The sequence below is a fragment of the Argentina silus genome (assembly GCF_951799395.1).
Source record: "Argentina silus genome assembly, chromosome: 6".
NCBI classification, from domain to species: Eukaryota; Metazoa; Chordata; class Actinopteri; order Argentiniformes; family Argentinidae; genus Argentina; species Argentina silus.
In genome coordinates, this window is record NC_139660.1 from 18646499 (window position 1) to 18663998 (window position 17500).

A 17500-nucleotide genomic window follows, 5' to 3' on the forward strand; every position below is an offset into this window, starting at 1 on the left:
TTACTGTATCAGGTAGAGGCTGGCGGAGGCAGAAACGGGGCTCATTGTAATGCACGGAACGGAACGAGGAACGGTATCGAAACACACGTGTTTATATAGTAACGAGGGGAGGCTGTTTGGAGGTAGAAATCGGAGGACATTGTAATGCATGGAACAGAATCCATTCCTCATTCTCATTCCGTGCATTACAACGAACCCGTCCTGCGATGTCTACCTCCACCAGCCTCCCCTGGTTACTATGTGAACTGATGCTGTTAGACCAGGGACGCGACTCAAAGCTACAGCTGTGACCTGACAGTACGAAGACACAGGGACATGGGTGTATAGTTCAAGTCCCTACCACATCATAACTGATATGTATCGGCATGTGGCAAGTACAGTACAGGGTCACAGACAGACTCAGACCGTGAAGTATTTGTTGTCTGGCATCCCTAAATACCTCTACCCCCCCTCCTCCTCCTCCCTTTCCCTCACTCCGCTTCCTCCTCTGTGTCACTGCTACCCAGCAGGCTCCCTTGCTCCCGGTCACCCAGGGGTCGTGGTTCGTGACAGCGGGCCCCGCCCCGCCCCGTCGCGGTACGTGGAGGACGAGCCGCATTTGGCTCCCGGGGAAACACAACCGAAACCAAAAACATCTGTCCCCCCTTTATGACAGTAACATCCTCCACCCTTCCAACCTCCACCCTCCACCCTCCCCCCCAGCCTCAGCTGCTAACCAGCCACCCCCCCCCCCACACACACACACACACACACACACACATACACACACACACACAAAACACACACACACACACACACACACACACACACCGTCTAGCTGACTGTGGCCTCTGTCAGGAATTTAATTTGTCAGTTCCTGGAATCGCTCATCTTTTCTCCCCCGCCCCCCGCCCCCCGCCCCCCCCAACCACCCCTCCCTGGATCACCTGGCCAGACCCACAGATGAGAGGCGACCTGAGGTCTGTTTGAATGATAAGACAATATGAACAGTGATGGAACACAAGGCTTCAAAGAGCGAGTGTTCAGTATCAAACAAAACATTCCATATTGTAGGTCTGTATCGAGCTCTCGTATGACTTTGAACATGAAGGGCTGACATTATGAACGTAACAGATTCCCGAGGGGTGTGACAGAATGGTTTCTTGTGTTGGCAGGCACTGGCAGCGATGATGTCTTCTCAGAGTTGTGTTGGGGTGTATTCCACAAATGGGGCATTTTTTTCCGTTTCTTGAGTTCTAAGTCCTAGTCAGTGAACAGTCCCCCCCCCCCCAACCCCGCCACCCCCCCCCACCCCTCTCCCCTGTTCTCATGGTTCAGTCCCAGCTGGGCGTTTAATCCCAGTTGTCTGTCATCATGAGAGGTTTACTTAGTTCTGTTATTATTGGGTCACTTTCATTCCACATTAGGGGATCGCAAGAAAATTAATTACATGCAATTTCTCAAATGGTTGTTTGAGTTGCGAGCGCATTGCCAGATTCGGGGCTGGCGTTTGAGCATTTCTGCATTTTCTGTCGGAGTCTGAAGTGATTTATTGAAGAGCAGAGCTGAGGAGATGAGATAATGGATACAGTATGAGAGTAATGGATAATTACTAACTCTCCAGGCAATATCTCTCTATACGTCTCTCTCTCTCTCTCTCTCACACACACACACACACACACACACACACACACGGATTTGAACTTTCTCTGTTACATTAGGCAATTTGCCTTCCTCCAATTATAACCGGCACACCAATTTTAGTCGGTTACGTTTGAATGTCCACACAAACCCATACCAGGATAATTATGAACATCAAGCAGGTTGGAAACTTTGTTTCTTAATATCTTTCTCTCTTTCTCTCTTTCTCTCTCTTTCTTTGCCCCTCTCCCTCACCTCCAACTCTCACCTTCTCCCTCCCTCAATCCCTCACCCCCCCCTCCTCTCCCTCTCTCTTCCCTCTCTCTCCCTCCGGCCAGACCAAGGCGAAGGAGCTGCCCCTGTCTGCCGTGCGTTTCATGGAGGAGCTGGGCGAGTGTGGCTTCGGGAAGATCTACAAGGGCCACCTGTACCTGCCCGGCATGGAGCACGCCCAGCTGGTGGCCATCAAGACCCTGAAGGACTTCTCCTCCCCTCAGCTGTGGGGGGAGTTCCAGCAGGAGGCGTCCGTCATGGCCGAGCTGCACCACCACAACGTGGTCTGTCTGCTGGGCGTGGTGACCCAGGAGCAGCCCGTCTGCATGCTCTTTGAGTTCCTCAACCAGGGCGACCTCCACGAGTTCCTCATCATGCGCTCGCCGCACTCGGACGTGGGCTGCAGCAGCGACGAGGACGGCACGGTCAAGTCCAGCCTGGACCACGGGGACTTCCTGCACCTGGCCATCCAGGTGGCCGCCGGGATGGAGTACCTGTCCAGCCACTTCTTCGTCCACAAGGACCTGGCGGCGCGCAACATCCTGGTGGGCGAGCAGCTCCACGTCAAGATCTCGGACCTGGGCCTGTCCCGGGAGATCTACGCCTCCGACTACTACCGCGTCCAGCCCAAGGCCCTGCTGCCCATCCGTTGGATGCCCCCGGAGTCCATCGCCTACGGCAAGTTCAGCTCGGACTCGGACGTGTGGGCGTTCGGCGTGGTGCTGTGGGAGATCTTCAGCTACGGCCTGCAGCCCTACTACGGCTTCAGCAACCAGGAGGTGATGGAGATGGTCCGCAAGCGCCAGCTGCTGCCCTGCCCGGAGGACTGCCCCGCCCGCGTCTACTGCCTGATGACCGAGTGCTGGCAGGAGGGTCCGGCCAGGCGGCCGCGCTTCAAGGACCTCCACACGCGCCTCCGGGCGTGGGAGGGGCTCTCGTCCCACGCCAGCTCCAGCACGCCGTCCGGAGGAGGGGGCAACGCCACCACCCAGACCACCTCCCTCAGCGCCAGCCCCGTCAGCAACCTCAGCAACCCCCGCTACGCCACGGCCGCCGGGTACCTCTACCCGACCCAGCAGATGCCCCCGCCAGGCCAGATGGCAGGCTGGACCCCCATGGCGGCCCAAATGGGCCAGAACCAGCGTTTCATCCCCGTCAACGGGTACCCCATCCCCCAGGGGTACGCTGCCTTCCCCACGGCCCACTTCCCCCCACAGGGCCCGACCCGGGTGGTCCAGCACCAGCACCAGCACCTCCCCCCGCCCAAGAGCCGGTCCCCCAGCAGCGCCAGCGGCTCCACCAGCACCGGTCACGTGACCAGCGTGCCGTCCACGGGGTCCAATCAGGACGCCAATACGCCGCTGCTCTCTCACTGCGTGGCCATCTCCGCCCTGCCCGGGGGCGGGACCATGCAGGTGTACGGACACATGTCCCAGAAGACCTTGCAGCAGATGCAGATGGACCCTTCGCAGGGGTCGGCCCTGCTGACTGACGCCAACAGACACCTGTACACTGACACGGTCATCACCGCTGACCTGTAGACCACAACACCACGTTACAGCTGACCTGTCGGAGCTGATGGGTTTTATTGTTGTGTTTTTTTTTTGTTTTGAAAATGATTATTATTATTATTATTATTATTATTATTGTCGTCTCAACTTTTTACTTGTGTAAATACAGTATATAAATCCTGAATGAAATGCAAAGATTTATATTCAAAGAACCATTTTATTAAGGAAAAGAAAAAAATACGTTTCTTTTGGGCGGGTTTTTTTTTTTTTTTTTTTAAAGAGAGGGAGAGAGAATAAGCCTGTCCTGTTTTCTCATTCTGAATCTCAACGGCCTTGATGAAGCTACACTTCGCCTCCTGCCTGCCTGGGAACCAGGCCTGTCCCTGATGAAGCTCAGGTGTGTCAACAACACACACACACACACACCCATCAGCAGAATGACTGTGAGACACAGCGCCGTTGTGAATTGAACTCCCTCAGATCTGCACAGGGGGCAGAGTGTGGACGTCTGGACTGGGGGGCTTCAGGAGCCTTGCGGCTGGGTGTCATGTTGATCGGACAGCGTGGGCATGTGTAACCGGCGGGGTTTGAACCGGGGGGGGGGGGATGCTCTCGCATGGATTCCACAGACTCAACCCACAAGACATCCTCGTGGTATGAGGGCTACGTCTGGGCTTTGAAGTCTCACACAGAGGGCTACCTCACCACGAGAGAGCGTGATTCTAAACCACCTCCGCTACGTATGAAGCCTCAGCCTGCGTCAGCACATCTGCCTCTCTCCCATCGGGCCCTGCTCTCCTCCAGGAGCTAATCCCCCCCTCCCCCTCCCCTTCAGAGACATGTGATCTGACTTCAAAGCAGCCTACTCCCTCAGTATGGAGCCCCCCCCCCCAGAGGAAAGAGGCCCCGCAGAACTATATACAATAACACTCATATCCTCTCTGCCTCGTCATCCTCCCAGCTCCCCCTGTTATCTCTCTCCCCACACAGGGTTCTGTATATGATACTGTATTATCACGTCCATGGTCACAGGTCCTGTCTCTATTACTGTATTATTCAGGCCTTGGGTTCAATTCCATCTCCTCCTTACGCTTTTCGAATCAGGATTTCCGCTCACGTTCGTGAATTGACTGAATTGAAATGGAATTGAGCCCCTAACCCTGGTACTATCATGTGACCGTGATGCCTTCAGGTCACAGTGACTAAGGGCACATGAAGACATGAGGCCCAGGCACCCAGTACATGTCTAAGTGGTTTACTACGAACAAGGCTGAATCAGAGCGGTGTTTAACCAGCCCTGGGTCCTCCATGCTGTCTCCCTCCCTTTCTACCATGTCTCTCCTATCTGGTTGAAGCTATGCAACATGGCTCGTATTGGCTAAGCTAGGCTATGCAGTCTTTGATCAATCAATTGTCTTTTTAATGATATGAAGAAATGGGTGTGATAAACGTACGGCCTCTTTGGCTCAGTGATCAGCCATGTCCTGAGAATCTCAGATTGGCTCCGATGGATCGAAAAAGCGTTCGATAAGATACAGGGATGAAGTCAAGTTCCTTCCATGCACTCTTAGAAAAAAAAAAGGATTCCAAAGGGGTTCTTCTGCTGTCCCTGTGGGAGAACCCTTTGAAGAACCCCTTTTGGGTTCCATTTGTAACCCTCTGTGGAAGCGCTTCAACATGGAACCCAAAAGGACAGCCAAAGAACCCTTTTTGGTTCTAAGTAGCACCATTTTTTCTAAGAGGGAACACACCAGAGCATTCACAGAAGCAGCTGCAGTATAGTATAATTCACCTCAGTTGAATATGTTTGTTGCTATGCAACTAGCTATTTGATACAAAGACAGACTCACCCTTAGCCTGTACAGTGATGGTGCGTTCAAGTGCTCCCAGGAAACTCAGAGCTTCTCACCAAGATTTAGCGTAGGATTTTGCGCAGGAGGGCTCCATATTTTCTAATTCTGAGAGAGCTCCAAGTGGAAAAACTCTGAATTCTCAGAGGAAAGCAATTTGCAGAGTCGGACATTTTCAAGATGTTCTAAACTTCCTAGTAGTACGAGTGTCCTCGTTTCGAGGAGCACTTGAATGCAGCATTAGACAATCATAAGGTTTAGCTTTGGTAGCACTTCACTTCACCGTGGCCTTATACCAGTGCAACCACAACAGAATTCACATGAATAGCTTAGAACTTGGTTACTTGTACGTAAGTAAGTAGTAATGCAGTACTTCTTTTTTGTTTGTCTATACGTCAAATCGTACCTTAAGATAGAATGAGTTATCGTATGGCGTTTCACTAACCAGTTCAAAGACACGTACGTTTTGTCTTTCTTCCCTTAATATAGGCCTACAACTAGCTACACGCCCGCCATGTTAGGTGTCTCTTGATTTTAATCAGGGTACAAAGTCAATGAAGATGATCATGTTCATTTGTGTACCGTTCTCCCAGAGGGATTACTGTTATTATGATTCTAAGATGTGCAGAGTGGTGGTCCCGTACTGTTCAGAGGTACAAAATTGTCCTGTAATAAGCTTTTGTTTTGTTTTTACATCCACAACTCTCCTATTCTACAGCAGTTTTACCTACCTAGGTATCTGGAGTTTTATACAGGTATCCTCTGACGTTTTATGAATTTGTATGTGTGTGTATAACAGTTCAAAAACCACTTTAACACAAGACTGTGAATCTTGGGACTTGGTATTTTGTGTTTGTCAAAATATCACTCTTTTTTTATTGTTTTATATCCGTTTATTTTTAAGACAGTCTTTTCAAACATCTTTTTTTAGATTACGGTGTATTCATTGCAGAGGTTTACATGCATATTCTATTGACCAAGAGGCCTTGTCTTTGTATTTGTCTGAAGATTTTTGCACAGATGTTTTGTATGGCAAAATCATTATTAAATTACATTGTTTGGTTATAATGGGTTATTATTATCATTATTTCTAGGAAACATTTAGGTTTATTAGTTTAGGAATTCTTCACTGTTCTTTATTGGATTGGTAGACATCCCAAGTCTGGTTGGACAATATTGTAATGATGATAAACGTCCGGCAGGGGGCAGCAGATACCGTGAATGTAAATGTAAACTGCATGTTGGCAACATGATCATCTTTCGAGTCATTTCTCATATCCATCTTCGACCACAAGATGGTGCAATTAAGTTAATTATCGTTTTGTATCATATAACTTTTCCAATAGTAGTGTGTGAGTCTCATGTCACACATAAAGAATGTCTGAGAAGCAAAGTTATAGATTTTTGCCAAGTGCTATTTGCATAAATACATGCTGCGTAGTCTGTACAACATAGTTATTCCTGATCTGGGCTCTGAGATAACCGTGCCTAGAGGAATTGCAGATGGAATTAGTATAGATCTTACCAACATACACAATAGGGTCCTTTGTGTTATATCGAATTGACATTTGAACCTATGAACAAGGTATTGTTTTGTTAGTATTGCCCTTGCTCCTATTACGTGTGTGTGTGTGTGTGTGTGTGTGTGTGTGTGTGTGTGTGTGTGTGTGTGTGTGTGTGTGTGTGTGTGTGTGTGCGCGTGTGGCAAAGAGTTTGATGTGGGGAATGTTTTTGATCATGACTGTATCCAGGTCTCACTGTTCCGTGTGTGTGTCTGTGTGTCTGTGTGTGAATGTGTGCAGCATTTGTGTGTGTGTGTGTGTGTGCGTGAGAGTATACCTTTACTCCTGGAATCACTTTCTGCTGGGCCCTCAATAAACAAAATATCTTTGAATTTCCATGCTTTGTAAAAAGAACAAGGTGTGTATCTTTGCCAAGGAAAGGGAGAGTAATGGTGCACATATGGAGAAATGATTAGATGAACACACTCCTGGCAGGGAGAGCTGGACCTGTGTGTGTGTGTGTGTGTGTGTGTGTGTGTGTGTGTGTGTGTGTGTGTGTGTATGTGTGTGTGCTCGTGTGTGTGTGTGTGTGTGTGCTCGTGTGTGCTCGTGCGCGCGCATGTGTCTGTGTCTGTATGAGCGTGTGTGTGTGTGTGTGTGGCAGAGGATTTGATGTGGGGAATGTTTTTGATCAGGCACTGTGTCCAGCTCGCACCGTTCCCGTTTGGAACACGACCCAGCGTTTTCTGTTCTCCACTCTGGGATTGTGACATCATGATCTTGACCAGGTTCTGTTGCCTGGCTTGTCTCCAACCGTATGCAGCACACATTGAGCCATTTGAATATAGTGTTCTGTTATACAGTTCTGAAGTATACAGCTTGTCAGGCCTGCTGGTTTTGTCAGTAACTTTTATTCAAGTCCATTGCAATATGGACTGTAAAAGTAACTTTTATGATGTCTGTTAGTACATTGTTGTGTATGGATTGAGACCATATGTGTGTTTATCTCTCTGGTGTAAACATTTGTGAGTAGTACTCACAGGTAATGACTGGCAAATCAACAAATACATCCATCCACAAGCCAACTGGCCAGGTCCCGAGTGGGATAGGTAGAGCCAATCTGATCTAGAGCAGTCACCGACAACATACACACACACACACACACACACACACACATACCTTTACACAACCACCTACAACACACACACACACACACACACGATCACACATACACACACACACATGCACACAGTACTGATGAAATATTGATGTAGCCTTAAAATTTTGATGTGCCCCACGGAGCAGGACATGTCAGGCTGTCTGCATTCTTGAACTCCTCAGAGTCTCCTCTCACAAGTCTCAGCTCTGGAGAAGAGAGGGAGGAGAGAGAGAGAGAGAGAGGAGGAGGGAAGACAGACAGAGGGAGGAGAGAAGGAGACAGGGACAGACTGAGGGAGGAGAGAGGGTGACTGGGAGCGACAGAGGGAGGAGAGAGAGAATAGGAGAAAAGGGAGACAGAAGAGGAAGGAGAGAGGGAAAGGGGGAGAGACAGAGGGGGAAGAGAGGGAAGAAGAAGAGAAAAGGGAGAGAGGAGGAAGGCAAGCAGCTGTGATTGATGCAGTCTCAGAGAGAGAGAGAGAGAGAGAGAGAGAGAGAGAGAGAGCGCGCGCGAGCTGGGAACAGCAGATTGTGTCTCACAGGCCAGGGCTCTGTCAGAGTTTGGGACCAGCCATTCGCATGAAGAGAACCAGATGCTACAAACCGACTGATATCCTGCAAATATCACAGACAGGCGTTTGGATCATTTATCCTGGAGCTAGCCTGATGGTCTGCTCTCTGTCTCTCTCTCTCACCCTCTCTCCCTCTCTCTCTCTCTCTCCCTCTCTCTCTCTCTCTCTCTCTCTCTCTCTCTCTGTATCCATTTCTATCGGAGAGGGAAGAGAAGAGGGCTGCCTGCCGGGGGATAGATTGATTTCCAATGTCTAATTGAAAGAAGGAGGAGTGGAGAAGAGATTGTGAACCACTTGTGATGATGTACAGTAGGCTCCCTGCACCCAGTCTGAGAGTGTGAGTGTACAGAAGCCGCTGTGTTTTGATGTAAACCTTGAAACCCTGAAGAAGGCAGCTGCTGCTCAAACGCCAGTCCAATAAATAATTAGCATCGGAGCAAGAGCGTGATAGACTCTCTTTCTTTTGAGTTTTGATGTAAACCCCGTCTAGATCACTCACTTCAGTCGGTGCCCTGATCCTCAATAATTCATGTCATTGAGATCAGTGGAGGTCTGCCAGGGGAGGCTGGCGGAGGCAGGAAATCGGAGGACGGGGCTCATTGTAATGCACGGAACGGAATGAGGAACGGCAGGCAAACGCGCCGTTGGAATGCACGGAACGGAATGACAACACACACGTTTGATCGCATTCCTCGTTACATTCCATGCATCACAATGAGCCCGTCCTCTGATTTTTTTTTTTGACCTCCAGTGGCCAGCCTCCAGAATGAGTAGCGTCTCGTGCAGATGGCTGCAGGGGATTTGAACAGGGATGCAGAGAGGACAAGAGGCTAAGAGAGTGAGAGAGAGAGAGAGAGAGAGAGAGAGAGAGAGAGAGAGAGAGAGAGAGAGAGAGAGAGAGAGAGAGAGAGAGAGAGAGAGAGAGAGAGAGAGAGAGAGAAGGGAATGTCGGGGCGGGGAGAGGTGCTAGAAACAGGAGAGCAGGAAAAGGAGAGAGTGATGAACAGATAGATGAGCCTGTTAAAAAAAAAAAAAAACGTAATGTACTTGAGGTGGAACAGAACAAATTTCTATCGGGGTTTTTTTCGATCGGTTTTGTTTCATCATTTCCTGTCTTTTTTTCTTTCTTTAATGGCAGAGAGGGGGAAGGTCCTTTATGGACCAGTCATTATTTCCACACCTCCCTCTCCATACAATAGTGGGTCTAATATCTCAGCAGCCTGGAGATGATGCAGGCCGTAGATAAAGGTGCTCAGATTAACAAGGATGCCCCAGTTTGTGACAGCTGACGTGGCTTTGTCAACAGATGAAAGGCAGGATGAGATGAAGGGAGGGAGAGAGAGAGAGAGAGAGGGAGGGAGGGAGGGAGGGAGGAAGGGAGGGAGGGAGGGAGGGAGAGAAGTATAAACTTTCACTCCTCTGTCCCGGGGGCTCTGACTGTTCCTCCTCTCTGCATCGCTGCGGAGCCTCAAACAAGCCCCCGATTGTCAGAGAACATGAACTATTATTGTTGAGGGACGACAGCCAGTTGACCTCCCGTTAAAGGAGAGCACTGTCCTGGCGGCTGGCTCTGACCTTGTGGAGGGGAAGTCAACACGAAGGCCCTTGAACACTCTCAAGTGGCCAATCATTTTCCACTTTGCCTCCCGGGCTACTGTCAGTATAAGCTGTCGGTTACCGTGGTTACACATGGAAATGTAAGGGTCCTGATTTTCGATGTGTGGATTTGAAAAATCATTACTACAGTATGTAGATAAAATCGCTGCAAGTTCTTGTATATTCTTGTCATGTGACTTTTTTTCTGTTTCGGAAATGTCTCTTAACTATCGAAGTAGTTACCTGACTCTGTCTCTGTTGTCTAAGCCTTGTCAGCTGGACCTAACAGTGCATGGCAACACAACCAGGAATTGAGTGGTTTAAACATTCACAGTCCCATTCTTCGTCAGAGTGATTCTCATATGACCCAGCAAGGAACGAGAACAATGGGGCTGAAGGGTGTAAAGAGAGGTCCGCATTCCTCTCTCCTTTCACGCTCCATAGGTCTTCAGATCACATGACCACAACATGGCCGCCTTGTGAAGTCACATGCCACATGATCAGCCTATCAGTGGACAGAGCATGATATATCTGGTCTTCATTACCGAGCTATATCATTACCGAGCTATATCATCACCGAGCGTTTAGACTAGAGTGAGAAGCCATTTAAAATTTTAACTGATTTGTTTTGAAGTACATAATTGGAATCACTTCATTGTGCAAAGCGTTGGCCTATAGCAACCCTTGGTAATGCGGTCCTGGAGTGTCTAATTGCCAACTGTGGCTTGATGAGATATAAATTACTTCAGAGGCTCAGTGAGCTGGTTCACTGTACTTTACTCACAGGCCTAATCTATTTCTGGATACTGGCTCTGATGGTGCCGAGATGAGTTAGAGGCACGGTGCTGGATCTTAGAGGAGGGAGGGTGGTTGGAAATGCACCCAGAGGGACAAACACAATTTCCCACACTCTCTCGTTGTAGCTGGGCTAATCTCTGTGCGTATGTATGTCTCACTACATTCTCAGCTGCTTTAACAGAGCCTTTGGATAAGGATATTCAGGCTGATTACAATAGTAATCCCTGGTGATAGTGACCGAAGCAGTTAGGTTTATAGTGGCAGCACATTGCTGCAGCCTCAGAGAGAAAGAGAGAGAGACTGTGACACACAGTACTCATGGAGAGAGAGGGCGGAGAGGGGTTGAGAGAGAGGGGGGGGGGGGGAGAGAGAGAACAGACACCACACTAAACAACAGGGTTAGTTGCAGTAAAGCTGCAGTAACAATTGTGATTAGACAATGAGCCTGTGAAGACAATCATCGTGGCCTTGAATGGAATGTGACGGAGTGTTTCAGCTCCTCAGGGACAGAGGATTGTGTTAGGGCAGTCAGGTGGAGGAGGAGGAGGAGGGTGTGTCATGCCAGTCAGGTGGAGGAGGTGGAGGAGGAAGAGTGTGTGTCAGGTGGAGGAGGTGAAGAGTGTGTGTCAGGGCAGTAAGGTGGAGGAAGAGGTGGTCGCTGGCTCACTCCTCGATAGGTAAATTCTAAGTGGGATCCTTGGGACGGCCCGACTGACATGACATGAGCAGGAGGGAGGAAGGATATGGAGAAACGGGTCATTCACCTCTTCAGGAAGGTAATCCACACCATGAGACTGGAGTTAGGTAGCCTATGGCTTCTCCTGAGACTGGAGTTAGTTAGCCCAGGGTGGTACTGAGACTGGAGTTAGCTAACCTAGCGAAAACGGCTGCAACTGAGACTGGAGTTAGCTAGCCTAGCACAAATGGCTGCCACTGAGACCGGAGTTAATTAGCTTAGCACAAACGGCTGCTACTGAGACTGGAGTTAGTTAGCCTAGCACAATCGGCTGCTACTGAGACTGTGGTTAGCTAGCCAAGCACAAACGGCTGCTCCTCCTGAGTCACTCTCTGTGGTATATAAAGGACAAGGAGAGGGGAATTTACTCCTGGGATGACTAAGACTACTACTGTTATTCCAAAGCTGCTTACTCATGAGAAACAAAAAGAAGCATGCAATACCAGTGCTTCATTTGACATGTCTAACCACTAGCATTTTTTTGATTTACAAAATGCAATTTAGATTTATTGTTGGTTTCCTCTTTAGGTGGTTATGCACCATAACTAATGAAATTATAGGCCAAAATTATCTTTTTTTCCCCCATAACTTGTGGTGGGCTATTATGATCATGGCCATTTGACTTTGATGTCCCCCATCGTCCCCATCCCCTACCCGCCCCTCCCCTCTCCTCCCCTCCCCTCTCCTTCCCCTCCCCTCTCCTCCCCGCGCCACTATGGGGTCCAGCTCCCAGTCTAATCCATCCATCTCCGTGCTGGAATGGAGGCCTAATGTGTTCCACCTGGCTCTGGGCTCCAGGGGTGAGGCCGGAGTGCTCTGTTTCCCCAAAACCCCCAAGTCTGGTTCCACTCAGCCCAGAAATTCCTCCCCACGCCAGGGCCCCTGGCCTGGGGCTAAAGGGAGGGCCAGGCCCCTGACAACCTGGATTCTTGAACATGGGGTTTGTTGTATCAGTATGGATGGGTGTGCTGGGCTGATATGATGATCAGGATCTCTGGGGGAACATTACCAGAGAGAAGGTTGACTGGGAGATTACTGGGCAGGTTGGTGAACACTGAACAGCCTTATGGGACAGACAATGATGTGGATAGTTGATGATGTCACAACCTGCTCAGTTCTCAAGCATCATCACATTAAAGAGGAGGAGCAGTTTATTTCTGTGCTTGTGTGACAGGCAGGGTTTGAACCACGAATCTTACGCCACAGACGTAAACCGTTATACCAAGAGGACATCCCCAGAGTACTAGGGGCTACATCTGGGCTTAGAAGTCTCAGACAGGCCCACCTCATCAAGAGCGTGTGGTTCCAAATCACATGTGTTACACATTGGGCCGGTTTCACAGAAAAGGCTTAAGCCTAGTCCAGGACTAATTCACACTTTCAATGACAAATTGCCACTGAGGATGCTTTTTAGTCTAGGACTAGGCTTAAGCCTTGTCTGTGAAACCGGTCCTTGATGTGTTTTGAGGGAGAGTTAAATGTGCTTGGTTTCAACATCTCTGTGATATAGCAGGAACACCCAAAGAGAACGCCCGTGTCTAAGATTTACGATATGTAGAAAATAGCTAATTGTACAGAAGAATGTTTTTAAATGAAGTTGTTGATGTGTCAGGAATGCACTGGTGACCATCGGTACCACGACGGAATACATCTGTCAGCCATTTTGGGAGATAAATTGGTAATGTGGCAGTGACAGGAGAATGATGGAAATGGGTTAGGAGAGTACACAACATGTCCTACCAGCATTCAGCGTGTGTTCGACACGATTATTCTGCAGTTTGAGAGACGTCCTTTCTGGTTTTCTTTTTCTTGTTTGTGACTCAGGAGGAAAGCTTTCAGGAGAGGATCATTCTACTCCAACCCCATTGACGCAGACGTGTTTTCCGAGGACACAGAAGTACCCTGCCTTTTATATCCTCTACTTTCTCTCCACTGTTCTGATCCCCCCCCTCTCCATCCCTCCTTCCGTATCATAGATGAACACTCTTTCATATCCTGGTTCAGTAAGTGTGAAGTGAACAAAGCCTCATCTGCATTATTCACAGAGAAGAGTGAAATATTGAATATGGACAGAGAGGGAGAGAGATGGGGGGAGACTCATATCCTCTATGGGCTATTTTAAGTGGCTGGAGCTGCATGGATTAATATTAAATCTTTACCTGCTATCAGAGGCCTAGTGTTGAATGTATAATGACTCTGTATTAGCATGGCAATGAAACACTGCTCAGCTCTTTCATGTTCTCCCCTCTCCTCCTCTCCTCCTCTCCTCCTCTAGTCTAAAAGCTTTGATTTCTGAGCAAAGGCGGCTCTATTTTCAGATACATACCTCCACGCTCACACAAACATTGTCATTATCAGCCCAAACCAGCAGACTTGGCAAGCAGACTAATCATCAGCCTGTTGTTTGTTGTTCTGCGAACACACACAGATACACATGCGCACACATACACACACACACACACACACACACACACACACGCAGACACACACACGCAGACACGCACACAAACACACGCACGCACACACACACACACACACAGACACACACACACACACACACACACACAGACACACAGACACACACACACACACACACACACACACACAAACAGACAGGCACACACATACACACACACACAGAAAAACAGACACACATGCATTGCACGCACGCACGGACACACAATTACACAGGTTTACTGTCCTGATGTCAAAACACTGTACCAAGCTAGTGCCTCAGCCTTAAATACAGCCAGAAATAGCATTGGTTTCGACTGGGAATCGGCTTAGTCTTCAAAGCAAAATTCTGATGAAGGAAAAGAGAATGGGGGGGGATGGGGGGAACAGATCTGGTTATATTCGGCTGTAAAAGAGAAGAAAAAAACCCTCAAAGAATCGCGTTGTCATGGCAACTGCTGGGCCTGCTTTAAAGTTTCTCCCCAAAAAATAAAAAATGGAGGGCAATAGAGGGTCTTTTGTGGGAGCAGATTTGTCTCAAACCCTCAGACTCAGACATGTTCCCTTTTTCTCTCTTTCTGTCTTCTCCTCTTTCTCTTTTCCTCTCTTTCTCTTTTCCTCTCCTCTCCCAACAGCCCTTTAACAATGTCTGAGAAGATCATGTCCATGTGTGCATTATTTATGGCTTAGCTTTGCGGCTAACTCAGATTAAAAACCGATAGAGCAGCGACTCCCTGAGTTTCCCCTTTGATAGCTCTCCCACATTCAGTGCTGAAAGGGTTACTGTTGACTTTTTATTGTATCTGTCTCATTAGATTTACCCCTTCAAAGATCTGGATTAAATTAAGGCTTGGACCAATCTCACTCCACCCGCAAATTATAATCCTGAAACGTAATGGTTGGTTTCCATTGGACAGAAAACCCCACCAGAGATGGAGCATTTTATGCCAACCAATGGCTGCTTTTGGATACATGGTGGTTTTGATACTGTACTCATGATTGGCTCAAGACTGGCTATGAGTCTATCTGAAACCAGCCTCACCATTGGTTAGTGGCTGTCACTCAGTTCTCTGTGGCCCATGTCCCTCCCTCCATGTTGTTGTGCAGAAGAGGACCTGTTGGAGGGTGAGGGAGAGGTCAGCGACTGGAATGCAGCCAGGGTCAGGGGTGAATCAGTGACCTTGTTCATCCTATCACATGCCATGCCTAAATTACCCCCAATCCCCTCCTTCTCTCCCTCCCTCCCCCCCTACCTCTCTCTGGGGGAAGATATCATTGCCAGAAGAAGACCCTGAGACTATGCTGATGTCCTGGGAGTGTTTCCTGCCTGCTGATGGATGGTGGCAGTGGTGGGAGTCTGAAGTGGTTGGTGGCTGGTCCCTGAACAGCTCAGATGGATGGCTGTGGAAAAGACACTGGTCAATGCCAAGTGGGATGCTTGGGACGGGCCAACTCTGACATCACCCCATTGGAGTTAAAACGGTTAGGGAAGGGTTAAGGTTAGGGTTAGGGCTAGGGCTAGGGTTATGGTTATGGTTATGGTTATGGTTATGGTTATGGTTAGGGTAAGGGTTAGGGTTAGGGTTAAGGGTAGGGTCGTCCCAAGGATCCCACTGGTTGAACCTCTACCCTGTGATTAGTGTTTCTTTGTACACTGTGTCTATACACTTCAATGTAGTTTTAAATCATGTTTGAATTGTTTAGAGTTCTCAGTGATGCAACTGAAGGTGCCATTAAGGATAATCCTGCACGGACGGACACCTCCTCTATTTAGACTGGGATATGATGGATGGAGAGAGAGAGAGAGAGAGAGAGAGAGAGAGAAGCTAGCACAGTAATTGTTCCATTTTACAGCTGGGTTAGTCGTGCTAAGAAAGGAACATTTAATGGCCAGCACCATGGTGTAAACACAAGCTCTAACAAGTGTCTAACCGACATTATCAACTCCCCTTTGTTTGTTTACCTCTGTGGTCGATACAGTCATGCTCTGCTGCTTTGGTTTGAATGTTTCCGCATTCCCGACCGGAATGAGAGCCACAAACGGAGCAGTTTTCCCTGCCTGTCTCCCGTCTCTCCTCAGATCTGGGCTAATGTATTCATGGGGCAGGATTCCCTGCTAATCAGACACGCTCTCCCTTTCTCCCTTTATCTTCCCCAGCCAGGTGGCTTTGTGGACGAGCGCTGTAATTAAAATTATGCAAATGAACTAATCCTATAAGACAAATCCTTCTCTCTTAACGAGGCCCGCTTCCTGGTTTCTTGTGTAATGAAGTATTTTTTTTCTCAAATAAACGACTTGTCTGCATAGATACACACAAGCCTGGGGGGATTAGTGTTTTAGACACTATGTTGGGATATGTTGCTGCCTGAAAGTGATCCCACAGATAAACAGGAGCCAGCGACATTGGAAATGTTGCTGCCAGAAAGTGATCCCAGAGATAAACAGTACCTAGCAACATCAGAACTGTTGCTGTCAGAAAGTGATCCCAGAGATAAACAGTGGCTAGCAACATCAGAACTGTTGCTGCCAGAAAGTGATCCCAGAGATAAACAGTGGCTAGCAACATCAGAACTGTTGCTACCAGAAAGTGATCCCAGAGATAAACATTGGCTAGCAACATCAGAACTGTTGCTGCCAGAAAGTGATCCCAGAGATAAACAGTGGCTAGCAACATCAGAACTGTTGCTGCCAGAAAGTGATCCCAGAGATAAACAGTGGCTAGCAACATCAGAACTGTTGCTGCCAGAAAGTGATCCCAGAGATAAACATTGGCTAGCAACATCAGAACTGTTGCTGCCAGAAAGTGATCCCAGAGATAAACAGTGGCTAGCAACATCAGAACTGTTGCTGCCAGAAAGTGATCCCAGAGATAAACAGTGGCTAGCAACATCAGAACTGTTGCTGCCAGAAAGTGATCCCAGAGATAAACAGTGGCTAGCAACATCAGAACTGTTGCTGCCAGAAAGTGATCCCAGAGATAAACAGTGGCTAGCAACATCAGGCTATTGAAAGGCACTGAAACCGGTATTCCACTGTCATGGCACATTTATCACATGGTTGCTATTCATCGTGGCGTCTTCTCGCTGTAATAGTTCAAAGCAGTGCAGCATTTCTGTTTCATGTGTTTTTCAACTAGTAATTAGCGGAGAAGAGCGTTCACTGGTTCGAAATAGAACTGTACCTGTGGATGGATGTCTGTTTGTAGGCTGTTGCTGATGTGTGTGTGTGTGTGTGTGTGTGTGTGTGATTATGTTTTTGTGCTGTGTGTGAGCTTGGTGCAGAAGACATCACACAGAGACTCCAGCACGCGTCAGCGCACAGCAAGAGGCTAGACGAAACCGTCGTCTCCACTGTTTGATGTGTGTGTGTGTGTGTGTGTGTGCGCGGGGGGGGGGGGGGGGGGGCACTCTGTTTGATGTGCCACAGTCT

The 17500-nt window shown here is 48.5% G+C and overlaps 1 protein-coding gene across 1 annotated transcript in view; it reads left to right on the forward strand.

Annotated features, from left to right (window-relative positions):
* Positions 1-3434, forward strand: part of ror1 (receptor tyrosine kinase-like orphan receptor 1) — a gene marked incomplete at both ends in the record, with an annotated part of 101537 nt that extends 98103 nt beyond the window's left edge. Inside the window, one exon of the mRNA XM_083672349.1 lies at positions 1959-3434. Within this exon, the coding sequence (XP_083528475.1) occupies positions 1959-3434 (1476 nt within the window). The remainder of the gene's footprint in view (positions 1-1958) is intronic.
* Between the last annotated feature and the right edge of the window lie 14066 nt (positions 3435-17500).